We start from the raw sequence: 20,128 nt of genomic DNA, 5'->3' as shown, positions 1-20,128 counted from the left end.
AGCCTTCAGTGCTAAAAACACTTTTATTAAGGATCAGCAGCACATGTGCATTAAAACAGCTGACTGAAATTAAAGTACCTTTATATTAAATTAAAACAACAAAAATACAGCTGTACAAAATGCAAAAGAAAAGATGCTTTTAACTCAAAACAAGCTATCTACATATAAACAATATATTGCGTCTGATCTCTGATCTCGATATATTGCCCAGCCCTACTAGAGAGTGTAACAGATGTAACTGATGCCTGTGTGACCAATATTTCAACCACAGATTGACAGTTACAAGTTTTGTACATTTATGGACAAATTTGTAATATTAATATTAAATTTAAAATATTAACGAACAGTAGTTAGAGGTTTGATTTCTTTGGGATGTTAAACACTGAACAGAGTACTGATACTGAGTATTAGCTCATTTATTTCTGCTGTAAGTGGACTATATAACTAGTGATGGAATTTTATGTTAATCCCAAAACGAAAAGCAAGGGACTTCTGAGGTACATCGAATGCAACATCTTCTGAAGTTGAAATGACGTGGAGATGCAGAGTGAAAAAGCTAGATTGATGTAACTACCCTGCAAATCTGAATTGCTCACTGGATGTTACAGTTTCAGATCTAGGTTGTATTTATATTTTAGTTTCTTAATTTGATGTCGCATATATGCTCCCTAGAAAAAGTATTGTCACCTAAAATGTCTCCTTTAAGGTTTTCGGCACAAATACGTTGAGAACACAACCAAATAAAAAGGAGCCTCAGAGATTCCAGTGGAGGGATTGTTTCTATAGAGAAATACACCACCACACCATCCACTTACAATATAGTGTGTCAATGAAATTATCGAGAGGGATTTCTGTCAGTCTGCTCAATCTGCCTTTAATTCTCTGTTTGTCTAATGCTTAAGAGTTTAACAATGCCATTTGCAGAAGTATTCCTTTATTACTTGCCAAAAACAGCAGCTTTAAGGTGTAAGAACCTCTATTTCTTTAAAACTACAGTACTTGCAGTGTTGTAAATTTAACCTACTTTCCTGAAGGTTAATTTTTAACTGAATCTAGGATGTGGAAGTGCTGCACTGTGTGAGATGGCTGTAGTTACTGTACGATATAAATGTTTCAGTGTTGTTTATGGGAAGCATTATTGAAAACTTAGAGATCCAAAGGGAAATGCATGGTGTTTATAGTCTATATTGTTAAATACAGAGAAGATATAAACCATCCCAAAAACAGAAGCAGCTATAAAACATGAACATTTCCTGTATTTTTTGTTAGAATGTGTGTAATGTGATAGGCACAAAGCCAAGGGAATGCCTTTGTTATGGCTGCTCCTTCTTAAGATTATGATTACATTAAAAGATTAGAGAGCTACAAAAATCCCTTGGAGAGTCTGATATTGCGGCTAGCTGAATAATTTAACCATACTGCACTCATCTCAGGCTACACCTGCAGCTTACAGTGATTTCATGACTGAAGACAAAGAAATTATGTTGATAAGAATATTTTCTTCTTCTTCTTCTTCTTCTTCTTCTTCTTCTTCTTCTTCTTCTTCTTCTTCTTCTTCTTCTTCTTCTTCTTCTTCTTTGTTGGCGTTTGTCAAAAACAAATTGGTGCATTACTGACACCAAGTGGTCTGGAGTAAGCCCAAGTTCTTGAAACATGTGACATTTTCTTAATAATAATAATAATAAAAATAATAATAATTATAAGAGATTTTTGTCCTCTGATTTTGAAAGGGTTTTCCTGGGGATATTGGAGTGCCAGGACCAAATGGCCCACCTGGACTAAAGGTAGCATCTCTATCCGTTCAAGGGTGATGCTTTCAGTTATTGATTAGAATTCACACATATAGCTGTGTTTCAGGGTTTGCAGGGTGCACGAGGGCCTCAAGGCCCGCCAGGGCCAAAAGGCATACAGGTAAGATCCTTTCACACCCAAATAAATTTGCACAGTGCAAGCTGCCTGCTTGCACAGTTTTTTATTCACTGTCACAGTAATGTGGAAAATATGGCTTGTAAAGAAATCGTCATGTCATCATTAAACCAAAGCACGGTTGATTAATATGCTGCTTCTGTTGCAACTAGTCATATGTGAAACAGTTGCAGTTCAGATCAGTTGCTGCTCAGATCAGAGTGGAAGATGTTTTTTCTCTGTGATATCTCTCAGGGCATGTTCCACCAGGTGAAGTCATGATTTACCATTGGGTGCTTATAAAAACAAAGCTGAAAGATTTTCCAGACCTGGAAAAAAGAACAGAAGCCTTTGGAAGGTGTGCAATGCAAACAATTTTGTGTTGATAGTTAGAGCCTTCAGCTGGCACATGTTTGCAAGGTGTTGAGTTAGCCAATAATTTCACAGGCAATATTTGATACCCAAAGAGTATACATATAGAAACAAATATTTTACTGTTACTTACAGGATTTCATTTTGTAAAACAACTCGTAAAACAGCTGTAGTCGGGGTAGTGGGTGAGATTGTTATGTCAGGATGGGTATCAGACCTATCTTTAGGACATCTTCAATGTTCAGCTTTTTGTTCATCATCAGTTTTTGCACATTTTAATTTGTCCATATTTTTGTTGTTTCAGTTGTGTGTGTTTAACCATAGGTATGCATATACCTGTAATGAAAAGTGCTCTGATGTGTGAGTATGTATTTTGAGAGTATTTGTCTTTGATTAACTGTACTGCTCTTCTGCAGGGTGATGAGGGAGTACTGGGCCCACTCGGCATTTCTGGCCCTACTGTAAGAACTCACATACTAAATATATACAAATACACATAGACATCCATGCTGAACTTTTTGCAGGTGGTTTGAAAAAGCACAATTATCTTGGATGTCCTGTCATGAAGAAGTAGATGACATTTGATAAACACTCTTTATTTTTATTATTACCTTTATCGTAGGGGAGACCTGGAAGGAAAGGCCACATTGGTGAACCTGGCCCTGAGGGTTTAAAGGTGAGTCAGTATTTATAATGTGTGTGAGCATATTATCACTCATTTAAGTCTGATGACAAATAATCTGATGACAAATAATCACAGAGTAGGTTTATTTTTTAGTTTTTGATTAGTAAATCAGAACTATTTTGAAAATATCATATAGTAAAACATTGAAAGAAATTAAAAAAATAATAGGAGATTCCCAGTGTCTAAAGATTAGCTTCCACCATTAAAGGCTTCTGCTCACAAAAAAAATGTGAATCTAATGGATTTGCTTCAATATATATTGATATTTTTTACAATATTATTGTCCCATTACAAACAATCGTAGTTGAATTGTTTTGTTTTTCGCTATTTTTATTTCAGTGTTTGTCTTGTAATTGTCTTTGGAATGCAATAAGTTTTTTCATATTGTCAAAGTATTAAAACTTTTAGGATTTTGTTATTCTAAATAATGATCTGTTGCTTATGTCATTGTAACACTGTCTCAGGATTTCTGTCCCATTAATCTCCCACACTGTGTTGGAAAGATGGTCTTAATTAGGAGAAAAATAATTTCTACCAGGCCCATAGGGATGCAGCACATGGCAAAGCCTGAAATTATTCACAGTCCCATGATGTTAATGTGTTTGTTCCTTCTCACACTTTAAATAGCCTTTAAGTACCCTGCAAGAAGTAAGACAGGAAAGTCATTGGGGCTCTCTTTAATTACAACAGTTAATCAGAACACTGTTTTATGTTTACTGCTTGCAGGGGGAGAAAGGGGACATAGGAAATGTTGGAAAAATTGGACCACAGGTAAGTCCACAACTATCCTGGAGTGGATTTGAAGCCTTTTATTCAATCCCAGTAAAAGAGTAAAAGTCGAAACTTGCTCATGTCTTGCTGTTTTCCTGATTTACTGTTACTGTTAAGAGGACTTTGGATCAAAGACCTTCTATGGAAGTGATATTTTTTAGGTTGCACATTTGTTTCTGATTTAAAGTCTACAAGAGTGTGTTTGGCTTCTGTTGTTGCCAGGAAGCACATTTTGTTGTCTGTGCAAAGTATAATAACGGCTCAATAAAAGATGAAAAAGCTGTTACAAAAGGATGAGAATTATTGTCCATCAAGTGATTTTGCAAGTGTGCCAAAACAATCTGTGCAAAGTGTGTTTCTAAAGGATTTAGTTAACTGCAAGATAACACTGCTATATTTGCTGCTATTAATATTAATGTAACAATTATACCCTGAAGAAAAGCAGGAAAATGCTTCCTCCTTGAAAAATCCTCAAGAAAACAATTCTGGACTTCAAAAGTGTGCTTGTTCCTTCTTGGGGCCTCTTAATGTTAATATTTGCATTCTGTGCATAGAAGAGGCAACCAAGTGGGCCATGTCGGAGTGTGTTGTCGCAGTGCACATATGAGAGGCATTAGGCAGTTACTGAGTGGAGGGGCCTTTGAAGCCAAACAGGAACCGTGGAGCTATGCAGAGTGGAAAAAAAAGTCTCTAAAACATATGGAGTCTCTAATGAATGCCATTACATCACTTTCCTGATAAACTGAATGTGTAAGAAACTGAGAGAACATTTTAACCCAGGGCTGATGCTATGAAGCATTAGTCCACCTGTCTCTTCTGAGTGCCCCTGTGTCACCACGAGGCCTCCCATAAACTGTTTCAAGTAAAAATTTAATGGAGGTTTTAAGAGATTAAAGCAGTTTTGGCCAATTTGGATTAGCTGCTGAGAGTTCCATTTTTATGTCACCCTTAAGTCCATGATATATAAAACATTTATTAGCAAGCAAAACCAAAAGTAACTGCAGGTGAAATGTTGCACATTTGTCAACCTGTATGCTTTGATTCTCATTGACTCAAGATGTTAATTCAAGGCACGTGTAAAGACTGTACCCCAACACTTGTGTGAGTTCAGTAGTATTTCTCTCCTAACTGTAAAGTTAATGGTTATATTAGTACTTCAGTAACCTGGGTTGTGCTGTCTGAGAAACCAGAATACAGGTTCCACGTCAGGGCCCTGTCTAATGAAAAACCTTTTAAAACCGTTTCCATTTGTTATTTGATACATGGTACTATGCAGTCCCACTTCATATTCTGAGTATATGAGCTCAGCTAAGAGCTTCTGTTGTCTGTAGGCTGGGTTGTTTCATTGTCATTAAACCAATACTGAGCACCAAAGGATGATATTCTTATTGTGATGATATATGAGAAACATTTTCAAGATGTCAGGCTTTTTAGGTTGAGTTAAGGCATAACTAATGAAAAAAATGCCTCATCATGTTTATTTACTGGTTTGTTTGTACGCGCTTATTTCATCTCATGTTGAGACGCTTCATTTTCTCTCTTTATGGTGATATAAGAACCTTGGAATCTGTTAACTGTGTCAAGTGTCAACGCTGTAAAAGTATTGGTCCACACAACAGAGACAACCACAGTCTGACCACACTGTCTTTAGTGGTTGGCCACAATGATCCGGAGACAAGCAGGCTTATGAATTATTACATTAACACATAGACCATGTACTGTGGCACTTCAGTATTCTGGTTTTTGCTTTGTGATGAGTTTGTTCATGTCAGTTTTATTTCTAGTACATTTTCATGATTTATTTTTTATTTATTTTTTTTTATAAATGTAAGCTCAATGACTAAGTTTGAAAAAGAAAAAAAAAGTTAACAATTCTGATGTTAAACCAGGCACCCATAAATTCTGCTGTTATTCCTGAACCTAAGGTTATCTACTGGGAAGACTGGCACTGTTCCAAGCTGAAGCCCCTTTCCCAGATGACTGATCTGGAAGTGATTAAGCTCCTCTGAAAGCTCCCAAATATACAGTACATTTCCTAGTGTGTTCCCTTTAAGGACCTTCATATAAGCTAGTCAGTATATTTAGGGGTAGTATGCACTGAGTTTGGGTTGGTCTGTAAGTAATATGCAACAAGTAATTCTCAGTTTTTGTTATTGTTTAAGTGTTATTTCTCTATCTTATACTTATCCACGAGTCTCAACAAGGCTGTATTGATATCTAGCTCATGTAAAATACCAATGCTGACAATAATGTCACACTGTTATCTAAATAATAATACTGGTGATCTCATTTGATTAAATTGCAGTGTTATTTACTGCAAATTGGTCAAATAAGGAAACTAAACACTCATTCAGTTTTCTTTTAATTCTGTATTATATTGTTATGATGTGGTCACAATGAACAGTTTTTGCTGCAGTAACTGTGTTGTAAAATCTGACATTATGACAGCTCTAACCTGAATCTGTCTTTAGATGTAACAGTAGTGAAACTAAACTCACCCACACTGCAGGTTTCTTCTGAAATCAGCAGCACCTCTGTTTTTGCTGACGTAAATATTCTATTGTAATCCACGACCTGTTGCATTCCAGGTGTCATGACAGCTTGGGAATTAACCTTTAGTACTTCATCCTGATGCGTTTTTGTGTAACACTATTTCTTTCCTCCTCTCCTTTCCAGGGTCCAGTAGGCCTAATTGGGATAGCTGGGGTGATAGGAGTTCCTGGTGAAAAGGTAAGGAGTGTGTTTCTCTGTCATTAGGCTGTCAGAGAGCATCAGCTGCTTGCTTGTCAGTCGCAGACCCCTATAATTAAGCCTGTGTTTAGCAGTGTTGGCTTGAGGCCCCAGAGGCCCCGGAACACATGCTTGTATAAACACTCTTATTTTCACATCAATATCAATATTGTCAAACCTATGCCACCATAAGTGCTTTTGAAAGCTGTTGGTCTACTGAACCAAGTTGTTTAAAAGTTAATTCAAGAAAAATATTCATCTTAGTAGTTGGACAGATTTTCCAGTAATTTAATGTTAAAAACATATAGAAGTCTAATTGTGTCTAATTTTTGTGTCACTTCTAAAACAGGGCTGTGAGTAACAACGCACAAGCATGAGCTGTGTGAAATTACTCCTAGTCCTTCTGTATGTTTCCTAGCTGAATACAAAATGCTCTGTCGCTTGTGATGGTTTTGTCAGCCCAGTGGGTGTTGATTATTGACAATCCTCCAAAAGAAAAAAAAACTCCCACCTTTTACCTTCCATCTCCATTGTTCCCTCCCTCTATCTCAACCTATTGCCCTTTCTTTCCTATTCAGAAGGCTCGTTTGTCAGAACATGTTCTTGTGATAGGAAGCCATCTGCTTGTCAGATTCTTGCTTGTCCTCCAACTCCACTTACAGAAAATCCTCCTCCTGATTCAGTATGTCAGCACCAGCCGTACCCTGACAGCCCACAAATTCCTTTAACATTATAGTTGTATTTTTAATTCAGCACCACCCATGGAAATGCATAAGTCTTTCCATTACATTGACTTGAAGTGAATAGATAGCTGTAGGTCACAAATGCCAGAAACATTAGGAATGATCAATACATTACTACCACAAGCTTTAAGTATGCTAAATGAAAGAAATCCCAGATGAACAGTATCTGCTTGCTCCAAACCTTACCCTGCTGTTGCTTTAACCTTCTATGTTTAAGAAGTTCCTCTCCAGCTTCATGACTTTTTTGTATGTATTTCATAAGTTATTAAGGTGTTTTAAGTGGTATTCTTTGAAAGTCACAGTATAATATTCAAATTATCTCATTTTGTTTTTATTGTCTTATTTTATCCCAGGGTGACCGGGGACCACCAGGTCCAACAGGTCCAGTTGGAGAGAAGGGACCAGCGGTAAGTGGAGTCACTCAGGACATCCTGCTGAGCTCTGGTTCCATTGTATGGGTTTCCAAATAACCAAAAAATAAAGTATTAGAAAGAAGGTTTCTAAATATCAGTCAATACAGTTTTCTCTAAACTAATGTCTTAGAGCAGCTTAGATAGTCTTAGAATGATAAACATAAAACAGGCTAAATCTAACCTGTATATTATGTGAAACTACACAAATTAAATAATTTTTTTTTGAATGTCTCAGAATGCCCTTATAGTTTTGATATTTGGCTCTTGTATGAATGTGACAAACACAGGAGGCCTGTCTCCGCCTCTAAAAGATTGGTTTGATAAATATTTATCTATTTGTTTGTACAGGTTAATAGCACATCATGTTCTCACCCCCCACAATGAAAATGTATCTCTAACTTCTAAAGGCCTTGGCTTAGCATCATGTCTACCATTTTTGGCCAGAACTCTGACATAAGTGGGTGACTTAGTGGTTTTTTAGAATGACTGTTTGGCTAGAAGAGAGGATGACTAATATAGTAACAAGCTATAAAGTTGGAGGTTTTAACTGCTGCTATTGTGTGTCTATGTTTAATGTGTGTTCCTGTGAAAGAGAGAGAACAAGAGAAATGTGTGATTCATGATACGAGTTGAGGCAAACCAGTTGTGAACCAGTTAGTATTGTAATGTAGTAGGTCATTTCAGAAGCTTTGGGCCATTTGTTAACAGATTAGCGTTCACATCACCACATTCTGCCTGCTATAAAAGATGATTTGCAGGTATTATGCTTTTCAGGGTTTTTCTCTTTTTTTTGTCAATCTTAGCCACTTTGTCATTGCTCGCTTTATTATTTCAGTATTGTTCTTTGTTAGATTTTGTCTTTTTTTTTTGTAGACCTGGAACATATTTAACACAAAGTAGTACAAAACACTGCTCTTCAAAACACATCTGCCAGTTTCCAGTTGCAGATATAATCATATTTTACTTAATCTTTCAGTTTTGTTGTACCTCTTCTCCATAAGTTACTGAAGCTTTAAGGGAGCATATCTTGTGTTTTTTGTATAATGCTAACCATTTTTTTTCTTTACATGTCTATCCTTTATTCTCTTATGTTAAAGGGCTATCCAGGGTTACCAGGAAGTCCAGGAGACATCGGCATGCAAGGTGCACCCGTAAGTTACATACCCTCATTACAAACGTCTCAGAAATTATTTTATGTGCTGATATGCAAAAAAGATTGTAAAATTTCTAGTTAATGCATGTTTAAAGGTAAATTCAATTGTTTTCTGGAAGATATTTTAATTAAAAAAAAATCTTTCTTTGCTAACATTTTTGTTTCTCTAGCTTCTACATATCAGATCTACACTGGATAACATAAATACCTAACTCCCAATATTAACTTGGACTAATAACCTCTTGACTACCAGGAAAAAAAACATATTGTCCAATCACATTTTTTTTGTTACCAAAAGGTACCAAAGCCCCACCCCTTCACATTTGGTATCATTGAAAAGCCCTAAACGCCCTCTGTAGATAGCAAAAGGAGTTAACTCAGTAGAATGCAGTGGGTGGGAGATATTCACAAATTTACAAGTTTACAAATTTCCCCCACAGAGGACAAATTTGAACTACTGGTAGTCAGGAGGATAAACAAAGTTGGGGGTGCAATGAAATTAAGGGGATTATATGATGCGTTTTCCTGTTTCTTACAGTTTTGTCCAGACATGTAAAGACTTCGTCTTAACTGACTCATAGCTCAGTAGTAATACTTATAGGAATAGTGATGATAGTTTAACTAAATATAATCACAAGAGTCCACCCTCAACACACTTCATCAAGCCAAGAAACGATCGTGATAACATAAAACTTATTTTCCCCTTTTTTTAAAAAAATTCCTGTTTTAGTCATGTCTGTGCTTTCCATTTTGTGCTTTCCGTATCTTTTTTCTCATAGGGTCTGCAAGGACAAAGGGGCAGTCCAGGCATTGCTGGTCCAAAAGGTAGAAGGGTAAGAGCTGTGTTTAGCTTTTGGACATGAGTTGTATCAATCCCTTGTATGCTTTGTGAGTCTACTTCAATTTAGCCCAGTAAAACTTCATTCATTAGAAGTGCTGTTTTTCTCGTCACAGGCAGATTCCCATAAACTAGAGGTTAAAGTAGTTAGAGACATGTGTTTCTTGTTCCACTTGGCCTGGATGTCTTCGTAGGTATAATTACAACTGTTTCATGAGAGCTGTGAATCTCATGTTAAAAGAAATTATGGCGATGTCAGATAGAAAGGGAAGGTAATACTAGTAGGCCATCGTGTGGTTGAGAGGAGAAAGGCAGCTACAGATTAAGTAGCAAAGAGGACTTTCTGACATGAGATCTGGTTTCATGGAGCTATACCAAATTGAGCTTGTCTTAATTAGTAAGTAAACAAAATTAAACTGTTCCAAAAAGCTCAAATTATAGGCTATTTGTTAATTAAACAGACTTGTATGACTCTTAGTAAGTCTTTATATCATCATGATCTTGTGCTTACAAAGTATGAAAATTAGGCCTGGTGGATATCAGATGATGTTTTTTAGAAAACATTAAGGTGAAAATTTCCAAATGAACATGGCAGATAATAATTTCTAGACATTTTTTTTTTTTTTTTTTTTTTTTGCTGTACAAGTAGGCAATGTGATTTTTATGCAGTACTCACTGAATGTTTCTAAAATAGTACCGATCAGTTAATGTATTCGCATCATTCAAGAAAACTAGGGGTCAAAATATATGGTCATATAATATATGGTCAAGTATGTCAATGATTTCAAATGCATGACTGTTACAATCTGTAATTATTCAGCTGTTTTTACCAAAAAAAATTTCTGTGGGTTTCCAGTCTGGTGAAAAACAAGGTTTTGTGTTTTATTAGGGGTTGTTATCAGTGTGCAGGTGGTCTGAACACAGTGTTCAGAGCTCTAAAGCCTGGTACACACATCACGATCTTCGGGCTGTTTTTGTCCCGATTTCGCCTCTTCCCGACCTTGGACGGCAAACGCTCAGTCATTGTGAGATTTCCCTGTCCAATCACCATTTGGTCTGTGGTGTGTTCCCGATAATCCGCTCTGAAACGGGTCATAGCCGACAATTGAGAACATTGAACATGTTTAATATTTCAGAGCCGATTTCTGAGGAACGCCGACGACTCGTGCATTGTGACTGCGTGGGTGGTGACGTGGTATGAAATGTAGCCAATCAGGGAGCGAGCTGGCTGGGGAACAAAGAAGTAAATAAAGTCCGTGTTAAGGCCGTCTCCGGCCTGGTATTTTTTTCAGTTCTGGCTTTTTCTGTTAACAATAGTCCCAAGACCACCATCATTCCCTCGTCCTATATTTCCCCTTCAATGCTGGGTGTTGTGTTTTCCTATTGTTAATATGTTTCCTCTTCTTCAATTATTGCCAGTTGTTGCTATAATTCTTCTTCTACATTTTGATGTTTGTTCGTTTCGGAGGACTAAATTGTAGATGAGTTGCGGGACAGCATCGTTATGTGTGTGTTGTTCTGTGATTACATTTTCAGAGCATACCACTCAAAACTGATTTTTTTATCTTCATGTGTGAGGTCTCAACCAGATAAAAAATCTCACAAGATTAAAAAAATTGTTATGTGTGTACCAGGCTTAATTCAGCCTCTGAAAGATAGTTTTTCTCTGTTTTTGGCAGCCTAACAGTTTCATAACTGAAAGTCGTTACCTTATTTTGTCTTCTGTTTACCTATTTTCCCACTCTTCAGTATTTTGCCCAGAGAGACATGTGGCAGCACTTAACATGCTACAACTTGTTTTCAGCTTAATCCACTCATGTCAGTTTGTTGTTACATTCACCATCCAGTCTGGATAAGATGTAATTATCCTCAAATCCTGGCTTCTTCTCGCCCACTTTGCCTCCTTTGCTGAGTCATACAATCTGTTATGGGGCAGTGAAAATAAAACAAGCAAAAAAATTGAGCCAGAACTAATTGAAAGTAAACATACACACTTCATATGTACTTTTTCTGAATAAAAGGTTAATACAACAACTTGAAAAGAACTAAATGTTTAACCAAATTACCTGCACTAGTTCCCTTCCAATACTTTGTTTTTTTATTATTTGTTCTGTGCTGATAGTTAAAATCTGATAGCTTATCATCATTAAATTTCGTGTCAACACTGGAACACTGTTTTATTTAAAGGCACTTTTTCTTTTTTTTTCTAGAGCTCTGCCCACATTAGCACTGGCTTCAATCAGAGCCGTGCATAACAGCCAATACCTTGTACAGAGTGAGACAGTTCAAATGACCAAATTCACATTAAATGAGCAATTGGGCATGCATCTGAGAATATCAGCAAAATTCAGAATAAAGGCAAGAACTGTGTATTAGCTATTTCCACAGTTACAATATGCAATCCTAGAAGTTAGAGATCATAAAAACTATCTGAGCACTGCCTGAGCACAACTTTCATCAATGTCCTCCTGTTTTCAGTGGCCCCAATACCTAAATTATTATTACATTTAGCCACATTCACAGTGTAGTTGTCATTTATAACATTTTTTCTGTCTTATTTGTCAATTGAAGAAATTATAGGGTACTGATTTAAATGCAGGCTATTATCACAAAATGTTATCTAGTCATTTCTATACTCGACAATTTAGTGAATTCCTATTTTAGCCAATTTAGTTAACGTTGTCTGACATAATCAGCATAAATTCAAATAACTAAGAACAGATCTGCTGTACTATGTTGACCTCAAAAGTAAATGCTTAAGGCAAAAGTTTGACATACATATTTTACAACCACCATGCAACCCTTAACCCTGACTTAAGTGGAAGGTCCTTCTACTCATAAAACATCAAGGGTGCATTGTCAGATTGAGTTTGGAGTTGGTTTTGATGACGTGAATTAACTTGTGCCACTGCTTTTCTAAGGACTCATATGACCATGTAAATGTTTGGCCAGCATATTGTTTACTGCCCCGCTCATGCTCATGATGGGGGATTGAATCAAACTATAGATGCAAAGCAAACTGTAGCTTACCTTAGCTAGGCTACTATTAATAAAATGGCATTGCATAAATAGAATAATAGTGAAATAATTGAATTTGATTGAACTGGGTTATTTTAGGATTGAAATAATTTGTATTCAGTTTTAATTGGATTAAATTTTGATGTGAATTACGGAAAAATTGAAAACTGAAATCAAAAAAGTTGCCTAAGCAATCTTACATCAAGATTAAAGATGAACAGATATGCCACAGGAAGGAACAAATAAAAAAGAAGGATATGTCTCCTCTGAAAGCTGAAAGAAAGAGATTTGCTCGAGCAGTATGATGGTTGGACTAATAGCGGAGACTCAGGCAGATTAGGATCAGAATCTTGAGATATAAGATATTAGACAAAAAACAGGCTGACAAAGAGTTGAAAGAATAAACAGGGTCTCTGAATGAATTCACAGATCATTATCTGTCACCTTGCACATGTGGCGGTGCAACAATGCTGTGAAACCCCTGATATGCTTGTGTGGATGGTAGGCTGCAGCTTTAGAGATGAAGCCCACCTAAGCAGACAAATAATACACACTAATTACTTTGTTGGAGGTGTTATTTCAGTTGGGTATGCTGTACAATGCCCATGCCAACATATGTTTGATTCTTTGATGCTAAATGTGCAGCCATTTCTTTAAAAATAACGGACAGAGAATAATCTAATGTTGCTGTTGTAAAGGGGCCCCGGGGTCCAGATGGTGCACTGGGAGAACCCGGTCCTGAAGGCATCAAGGTAAATAAATACATTCTTTACTTTGATCCAAAATGACTCCCTATACGTCTTTGTAATTTAGCAGAGCTGAGATTTTTATCCTAAAATTCTGATCTATATATTTTTACAGGGTGAAAAGGGTGAGGTTGGACAAAAAGGAGAACCAGGATTTATAGTAAGTAGTTTATGAATCACCTTGCCCTATATTTATAGAGAAGTAAAACACACCTCTGCTGGCTGCTGAATTTATGATGTCATGATCCTGCATCTATCTTATGTCTGACAGATTTTTAATGAAGGCTTCATTCTCATAAGAAAACGAGAAGACATGTTTATAAGCGTCATTTATCCAAAGCCAGCAATAACCACCATCATAAAACAGGCATCATCCAGCTGCACCTTGGTGGCATATACTTTATAAAGATACACATTTACTTTGTGTTAAAGTAATTGCTACATGTGATTTTCAACAATATCTCATGTTACCCTTTGGGCCTTATATGTCTGCAGGCTTTGAATCAGTCTTCATTAGCAGAGAGGGTCTTCTTGCTTCTTTAATGGCTTTACCCAAATGCCATTCTAATGCACTGCTGCCTGCTTGTCTGAAGGAAACCTGAGCTAAATACTGCATATGGAGGAGTAGCAGGACTAAAGTAAAGGACTCTAGCTGAGGGAAATGTGCTTGCAATGTCTAAACTGGGAAACACACAGAAGTAATCTATAACAGCAGGCCCATTTTGAGTAAAAGTTGTTTTCAGTGCAGGCAAATTTATGGTTATGAATATAATAGTACTATATAAAAAGAAAATATCACTGATTACAATTGCTCATTGAAAACTTATGTGTAAATGTTTTTTTTCTCATAATAAACTTCTGATTTAAGCTTCTTTTTAATCTATTAATTACTGATGTCTCTTTTCAAAGGGCAAAGCTGGGAGTCCAGGAGAGAGAGGCCCTCCTGGAAAGCCTGTAAGTAATGCTCAACCTGTAGTTAATTTTTCAGCTGAATATCTCTTTCAGAGCTTTAATCATCATCTTCAGTTTACCAAGATGCATTATTGTGGGTACAGCGGAAAAACAGACTCGTAAAAACTTTCCACATCCTTTTTCCACCTGTGATACAGTGTGTAATCATTTAAATTGTTCACAGTAATAAAGTCACCCTGGTGAAAGTTGAAACTCACTGGTTCTTTCAAGCTCATTGCCATGTGTTTGTGTATTACTTCTTTTTCATTTTGTATGGGTGTGAGGTATTTGCCCTGCAAATAGTTGACATGCTTGTATGAGCTAAGTGTGATCATGTAATTAAAACTTAACTGTTTTTATTACTTCTATTCATAATGAGTTTTAATGAAAAACTGGCATTGTTAGTAATACAAATGTGTACAATGATGTGCTTTTTAAAATATTTTCAAGTTATATTTTCACATTTACTGGATCATGAGTGTAGTAACTTTCAGATGGTTAAAATAAATTGACTTGATTGTTGAAGAAAAGAGTTAATGTTGACTCAGCATCTTGTTTAGTGTTACACAGTTGACTTTTGGCAGCATGATGAGAACTACAATATATCAAAGGTGTATTTCTTCCTTTAATAACTAGATTTGCCATCGCATGCATACTTAAGCGGCTTCGGCTGCCCCTCAAATAATAAATGGGCTACTTTCTATTTTGGCTAAACATTTTACACTTTTGGATTTCTAAAAATTACTTTGGAAACGTGCATGCATATGCACTCACTTTTAGTCTGTTTTCAACATATGCTCTTACACACAATGCATTCATTTTGTCATGCACTTATTTGGACCTCTGTGTGATTAACTAGATCTTATGCATTTAATCTGGTGGTGGAGAACAACTTTTATATCCACTTTATTACCAAATGTTTCTGTTAGAGAAGCTGTTGATGTACTGTACTGTCACTAACTAATCTTCCTCATAACTTATACACTGTTATAAATCATCCAACTTTTAAAGACCTCATTTGCCTTTGCTGCTGCTTTTTCGGCTGTTCATGGTTAAGCTTAATTTATCTTCATATAGAGTCATAGCGCCATCTTGTGTCTGGTAAATTTTAATACAAATTAATAGTTCTTGTGAAAAAAACAAAACAAAAGCAAATATGTTTAGAAGAGCTTTTTGAATGCTGCCCAAAGTGCTGTTGATGAAAACTATGGAAGCCTTTATCCATCATTATGCTTAAAATATAGACCTTAAGGGAGGTCAAATGACCACAAGCAGATTCTTAAAAAAAGAATGAACAAGCTATTAAACAATTAAAGGCACTACACACACAAAAAAAGAAAGAACAAAAAACATTAAACCAAATCAATGATTTTCTTAAGGAGACAAGACACATGCATAAATGAGAGTACACAAGGTTTATCTGAAAGATGCAAACCAATCACAACTGATCAGTAAGACTTTTGCCTTGATCCACACCTTCAAAGTGTTCTGTTACTGTTACTTTTACCAGGATAGTTTAATGAGAAGACAATGGAGAATGAAAGGAAGGGCTCATGATCCAAATCATACTAAATCATCTCAGAAACAATAGAGGCAGATTTTTGGTATGGTTTAGGCATGTAAGGCTGTAAATGGAACTAGATCACTATTGAGATCTATTGAGAGGAGTATTAAGGTGAATTTTCACCACTGACATTCAAATGATACACAACAGAGCTGATGAGCAATGATGCAAAACACTAAAATCTGTGTGCTAATAACATTTTGATTGTTCATGTTATCCATGAGTTTGCACTGAGGTAAAACAACAAAGATTTTGTAACTAACCAAATACTTACAGACACAACTACAAATCCTACAGACACAAACATACTCTCTGTCTCATATAACGCAATCTTGTCTAAACTTGACAACACAGTGTTTGAGCTACAACAGATAGATATTACAAGAAATCCAGTCCTTTTGTTTAGCATCAAATGTGTTGCTTGTTGGTGTCATGCAACATCAAAGTGTACTGGAAGTGTAATTACATAGCAAGTGATGATGATAATGATCTCTGTCAAGTTTTTTCATGCCTGTTTTTAAAATTATGCAGAAGAATAAAACATCATTGTTTGTCTTTCAAAATGAACGCGTGTGTCTCCAGGGTAAACCAGGGTTTCCAGGGAGCACAGGGGAGAAAGGGCCCCATGGTGAACCAGTGAGTATGCTTTCCTTTTAATGTGGTTGTTTCATGAAACTGCAAACACACCACACGCTGTCAAAAATCTGCTTGTCTGGAGTCTGTTATTATTAGTCATGACCAGAATGATACTTGATCACAAAGGTTTCACAAGCCAGAAGCTGTAAAAGTTAGAAATATTTAATAAACACTGAAGAAACTCTGATGTTGATTATGTTGATCCTAAAATAAATGGTAAATGAAATAATAATAAGCATTTTTAACTTTCGCACTATATGTTCCCTAACTTGTGCATTCCTTGTTGGATTAGTCTTCAAATTCTTGATTTTCCTGGAAATCCACCATTGCCCGGGGGGCATAAAGAATGTCAAACAATCAGATAAAGATATGTGTGAGGATGAGAGCCTTCAATAAACCTAGAGGCACTGTTTATGTTATGAGTCTCGTCTTGTGTTTGGATTATGTTCATTTTCTTACTCTAGGCATTACCACCTCCCAGTTTTCTTTTTCCATGCAATTAAAAATGTGATATGTGTTAGTTTTATCATTTGAATCTAAAATTTGTGTTAGGTCTGTTCTGGTATTTTATTCAAGTCTGATGGTGACATCTTCGTATCACTGTGTTAGTTTGCTCTAAGCATGGGGTGAGAATTTTCTTCTGTTTGTTTTTTTCAGGGACCCAAAGGACCTCCTGGAGAGGCTGGACCTGATGGAGAACAAGGGCCTGAAGTACTTTACATTAAATATTCAGGGTTATTTATCAGCCCGATATTAAGTGATTCTGGGCTTTAAATGGTATGTCAAAAACATCACAGTCTTTTCTCTGTGTAATTCTTGCAGGGTGTTCCAGGTGTTGAGGGAGAATTGGGTGCTGTTGGAGAGCCAGGGTTAAAGGCCAGTAAATTATTACTATATTTTTTGAGGTCTTGCACTTTTTCCTCTCAGAAAACATAAGGAGCTTCTGTTCCCATCACTTTCTGGTAAAGTGGAAATCCATGTTTGATCCCGACATAGCTGAAGACTGGTAGAGAAAACTGTGGTTGAGTATGTAGTAGTGTTGTTGGGGAATAGTATTTAACCTTCACAGAGCATATTGTGAGTGTTGTCTTTTGCCTAACTGCAGGGTGATGTTGGGCCTCCAGGAAATGAAGGGGAACAGGGGCAAGAGGGAATTAGAGTAAGTACAATTTATCCACTAATTCCTTCTTTCCTTTGGTTTAATTGAACATCCCGGATCCCAGATGAATATTTACATCGCAACTTTATTTTGGACATTAATGTCAAATTTTACTGGTGCAAAGAAGTAAAACTATGGAACTGCTTTTCAATGAACAAAACAAATATGTCCCAAATATTGCCTCCAGGTTTTACAAGGGATGCCAGTGTGAAAGAACCTCAAACCTGAATTCTTCATAAAGGCCAACAGGGGGCACTTAATTGGTTGAAAAAATAAAGCGAGATGCCAGACAATGATGTGAAAATAATCTTCCTTCTACGTAATTATTTACCCCAGTGAACATATTCCTAAAGAGTTTATGGTCTCAGTCTTTCACACAGAATGATTGTCATTTTGTACTGTTAAAGAGTAAATAAATAAGACAGACATCCCAGCTGCTGCCAGCCAAAATGTAAAATTCGAGGCTAAGAACAACCAACAGATGACATCACATATCTGCACCCTTCTTCTAACTAAATAGTAATATATCTACTAAGCACTAGAACTGCTTGAACTTTACTGACTTAATACTTCAAACCACATAGTAACACACACCTCTTGGTTTGTGTTACTCTGTTTAACCTCAACATGATCCCTTTCACTGACAGATACAGAATCATTTTCTTGAACTTAATATGTGATCAGTCAGCTTAAGTAAATCAAGTAAACACACACACTTTTTTGTTATGTACAGTACCAGTCAAAAGTTTGTTCAAACTTTAGTGACAAAAGTGACAAAAAAAAAAAACTGTTGAGATTGTCTTTAATTTTTCCAGGATGTGGGAATCTGACAAGAACATCTCTCTTGGAATAAAGTCAATGTTTGTAACAGTGAAGAGGTTTTGTTGTCAATTATAATTTGTTAACAGGGTCCTCCTGGTCCACCTGGTGAAGATGGCCCTCAAGGGAAAGATGGAGCCAAGGTAAACAAAAGAAATAAAAAAAAGCTTATTTTATTTAACTTACCTTCACTCTTCTTTTACAAGGTTAACAAGAGTTTTTGGAAATTTTCTAAAATCTTCTGGTTAACCCAGAGAATAATTCAGTATTCAGAGAGGTTAACCCAAGTGTTAACGAATCAAGTGACTCAATTTAATGCTGGATATTGGTAGGATATTAATTCTAATAAAAGAAATAAAAATTAAACTCTTTCACAGAGGTTAAAATGAATAATATTTTTCACTGATCCAGCTGTTAGTAATTTAAAGCACCATAACAATCTTTCACACTGCATCATTCATTATCTTTTTCATACTGTCAGGGTGAGCCTGGTGATTCTGGGCCAGCTGGGGAGCCAGGGGACAAAGGGACAGAAGGAGACCCTGGACCCCAAGGTCCATACGGATTACCTGGGAAGCAGGGTTTTCGTGTATGTTTAATTTTTGACTCCAGACTAAAAATGCCAGAATCTTAATCCTTTGATGCTAACTTCAGTTTTTTTCTTATGTTAAACACAGAAAAAAATAAGCTTGTCTATCACAGACTTTTTACTGCAGAGTCACTAAAAGCACTGTCTCATATATGCTGGTTGTCTAGAATAGTTTGACAGATGTCAAAGTCCTCTCCAAAGACTTGCTTGTTTTGAAATACAAACTATAGAATGTGCCCTTCATAGTACACATACTCTGCTCTCTGCAATAGCTGCTCTTTATTAAACATACATATTGATTTGACAAGATATTTAAATACTAATAATGTCAAAAACATTATCTTGTAGTGGCAGTATTTGCTGGAATATCAAATGAATTTACAAAGTTGTTGGAGTTCAGAGATGCATGTCTATGCCTCTTAATATAAAAATAGATTTTTGTATATATATTTGAATTTGTCTCTTTCTTTAGGGACCAGAAGGAAAACTGGGTCCCCCAGGAAACAGAGGACGGCACGGAAAGAAAGTAAGTATTTATTTTTAAGAAAATCTGAATTTTTTTTCCTCTTTTGACAGCAAGCCAGTGATTGGAGCTGTACTCCTGGATTTTTTTATAGCATTTGTTATAATAGATCACAAGTCATTAATGAAAAAAGTTACTTGCATATCATTTTTGGGAAAGGTGCTATTAAGCTTATGGCAAGTTACTTGCGTCGAAGACAACAATGTGTTCAATTTCATGGCTGTATTTCAGACATTGCGACTCTTAGGAGTGGTGTTCCACAAGGGAGTTGCCTAGGCCTCTTACTGTATTCCATTTATGTGAATGACTTACCTCATGTACTAAAGAGTGCATGTATGGAAATCTATGCAGATGACACTACAATGTATGTCTCTGGAAATGTTCAGTATGTGAATAAGCTATTGCAAAAAGACATAACTTTGGTCTCTAAATGGGAGAATATGCTGAAGCCGAATGTGCTAAAGACAAAGAGTATTATATTTGACTTGGGTTATATGATAAGACCTAAACCTG

At 36.3% G+C, this 20,128-nt stretch overlaps 1 protein-coding gene across 1 annotated transcript in view; it reads left to right on the top strand.

Moving 5' to 3' along the window:
* Window positions 1–20,128, top strand: part of LOC121653495 (collagen alpha-1(XXIV) chain) — a 92,836-nt gene that overhangs the window by 52,996 nt on the left and 19,712 nt on the right. Inside the window, exons 20-38 of the mRNA XM_042007024.1 lie at window positions 1,731–1,784; window positions 1,858–1,911; window positions 2,694–2,738; window positions 2,900–2,953; window positions 3,689–3,733; window positions 6,410–6,463; window positions 7,560–7,613; window positions 8,717–8,770; window positions 9,552–9,605; window positions 13,327–13,380; window positions 13,490–13,534; window positions 14,284–14,328; window positions 16,472–16,525; window positions 17,183–17,236; window positions 17,348–17,401; window positions 17,631–17,684; window positions 18,593–18,646; window positions 18,985–19,092; window positions 19,565–19,618. Of these exons, the coding sequence (XP_041862958.1) occupies window positions 1,731–1,784; window positions 1,858–1,911; window positions 2,694–2,738; window positions 2,900–2,953; window positions 3,689–3,733; window positions 6,410–6,463; window positions 7,560–7,613; window positions 8,717–8,770; window positions 9,552–9,605; window positions 13,327–13,380; window positions 13,490–13,534; window positions 14,284–14,328; window positions 16,472–16,525; window positions 17,183–17,236; window positions 17,348–17,401; window positions 17,631–17,684; window positions 18,593–18,646; window positions 18,985–19,092; window positions 19,565–19,618 (1,044 nt within the window). The remainder of the gene's footprint in view (window positions 1–1,730; window positions 1,785–1,857; window positions 1,912–2,693; window positions 2,739–2,899; window positions 2,954–3,688; window positions 3,734–6,409; window positions 6,464–7,559; window positions 7,614–8,716; window positions 8,771–9,551; window positions 9,606–13,326; window positions 13,381–13,489; window positions 13,535–14,283; window positions 14,329–16,471; window positions 16,526–17,182; window positions 17,237–17,347; window positions 17,402–17,630; window positions 17,685–18,592; window positions 18,647–18,984; window positions 19,093–19,564; window positions 19,619–20,128) is intronic.

The sequence above is a fragment of the Melanotaenia boesemani genome, chromosome 14 (assembly GCF_017639745.1).
Source record: "Melanotaenia boesemani isolate fMelBoe1 chromosome 14, fMelBoe1.pri, whole genome shotgun sequence".
Classification (NCBI taxonomy): Eukaryota; Metazoa; Chordata; class Actinopteri; order Atheriniformes; family Melanotaeniidae; genus Melanotaenia; species Melanotaenia boesemani.
The sequence above is the reverse complement of the archived record's forward strand: the minus strand, read 5'-3'. Positions and strand labels throughout refer to the sequence as shown.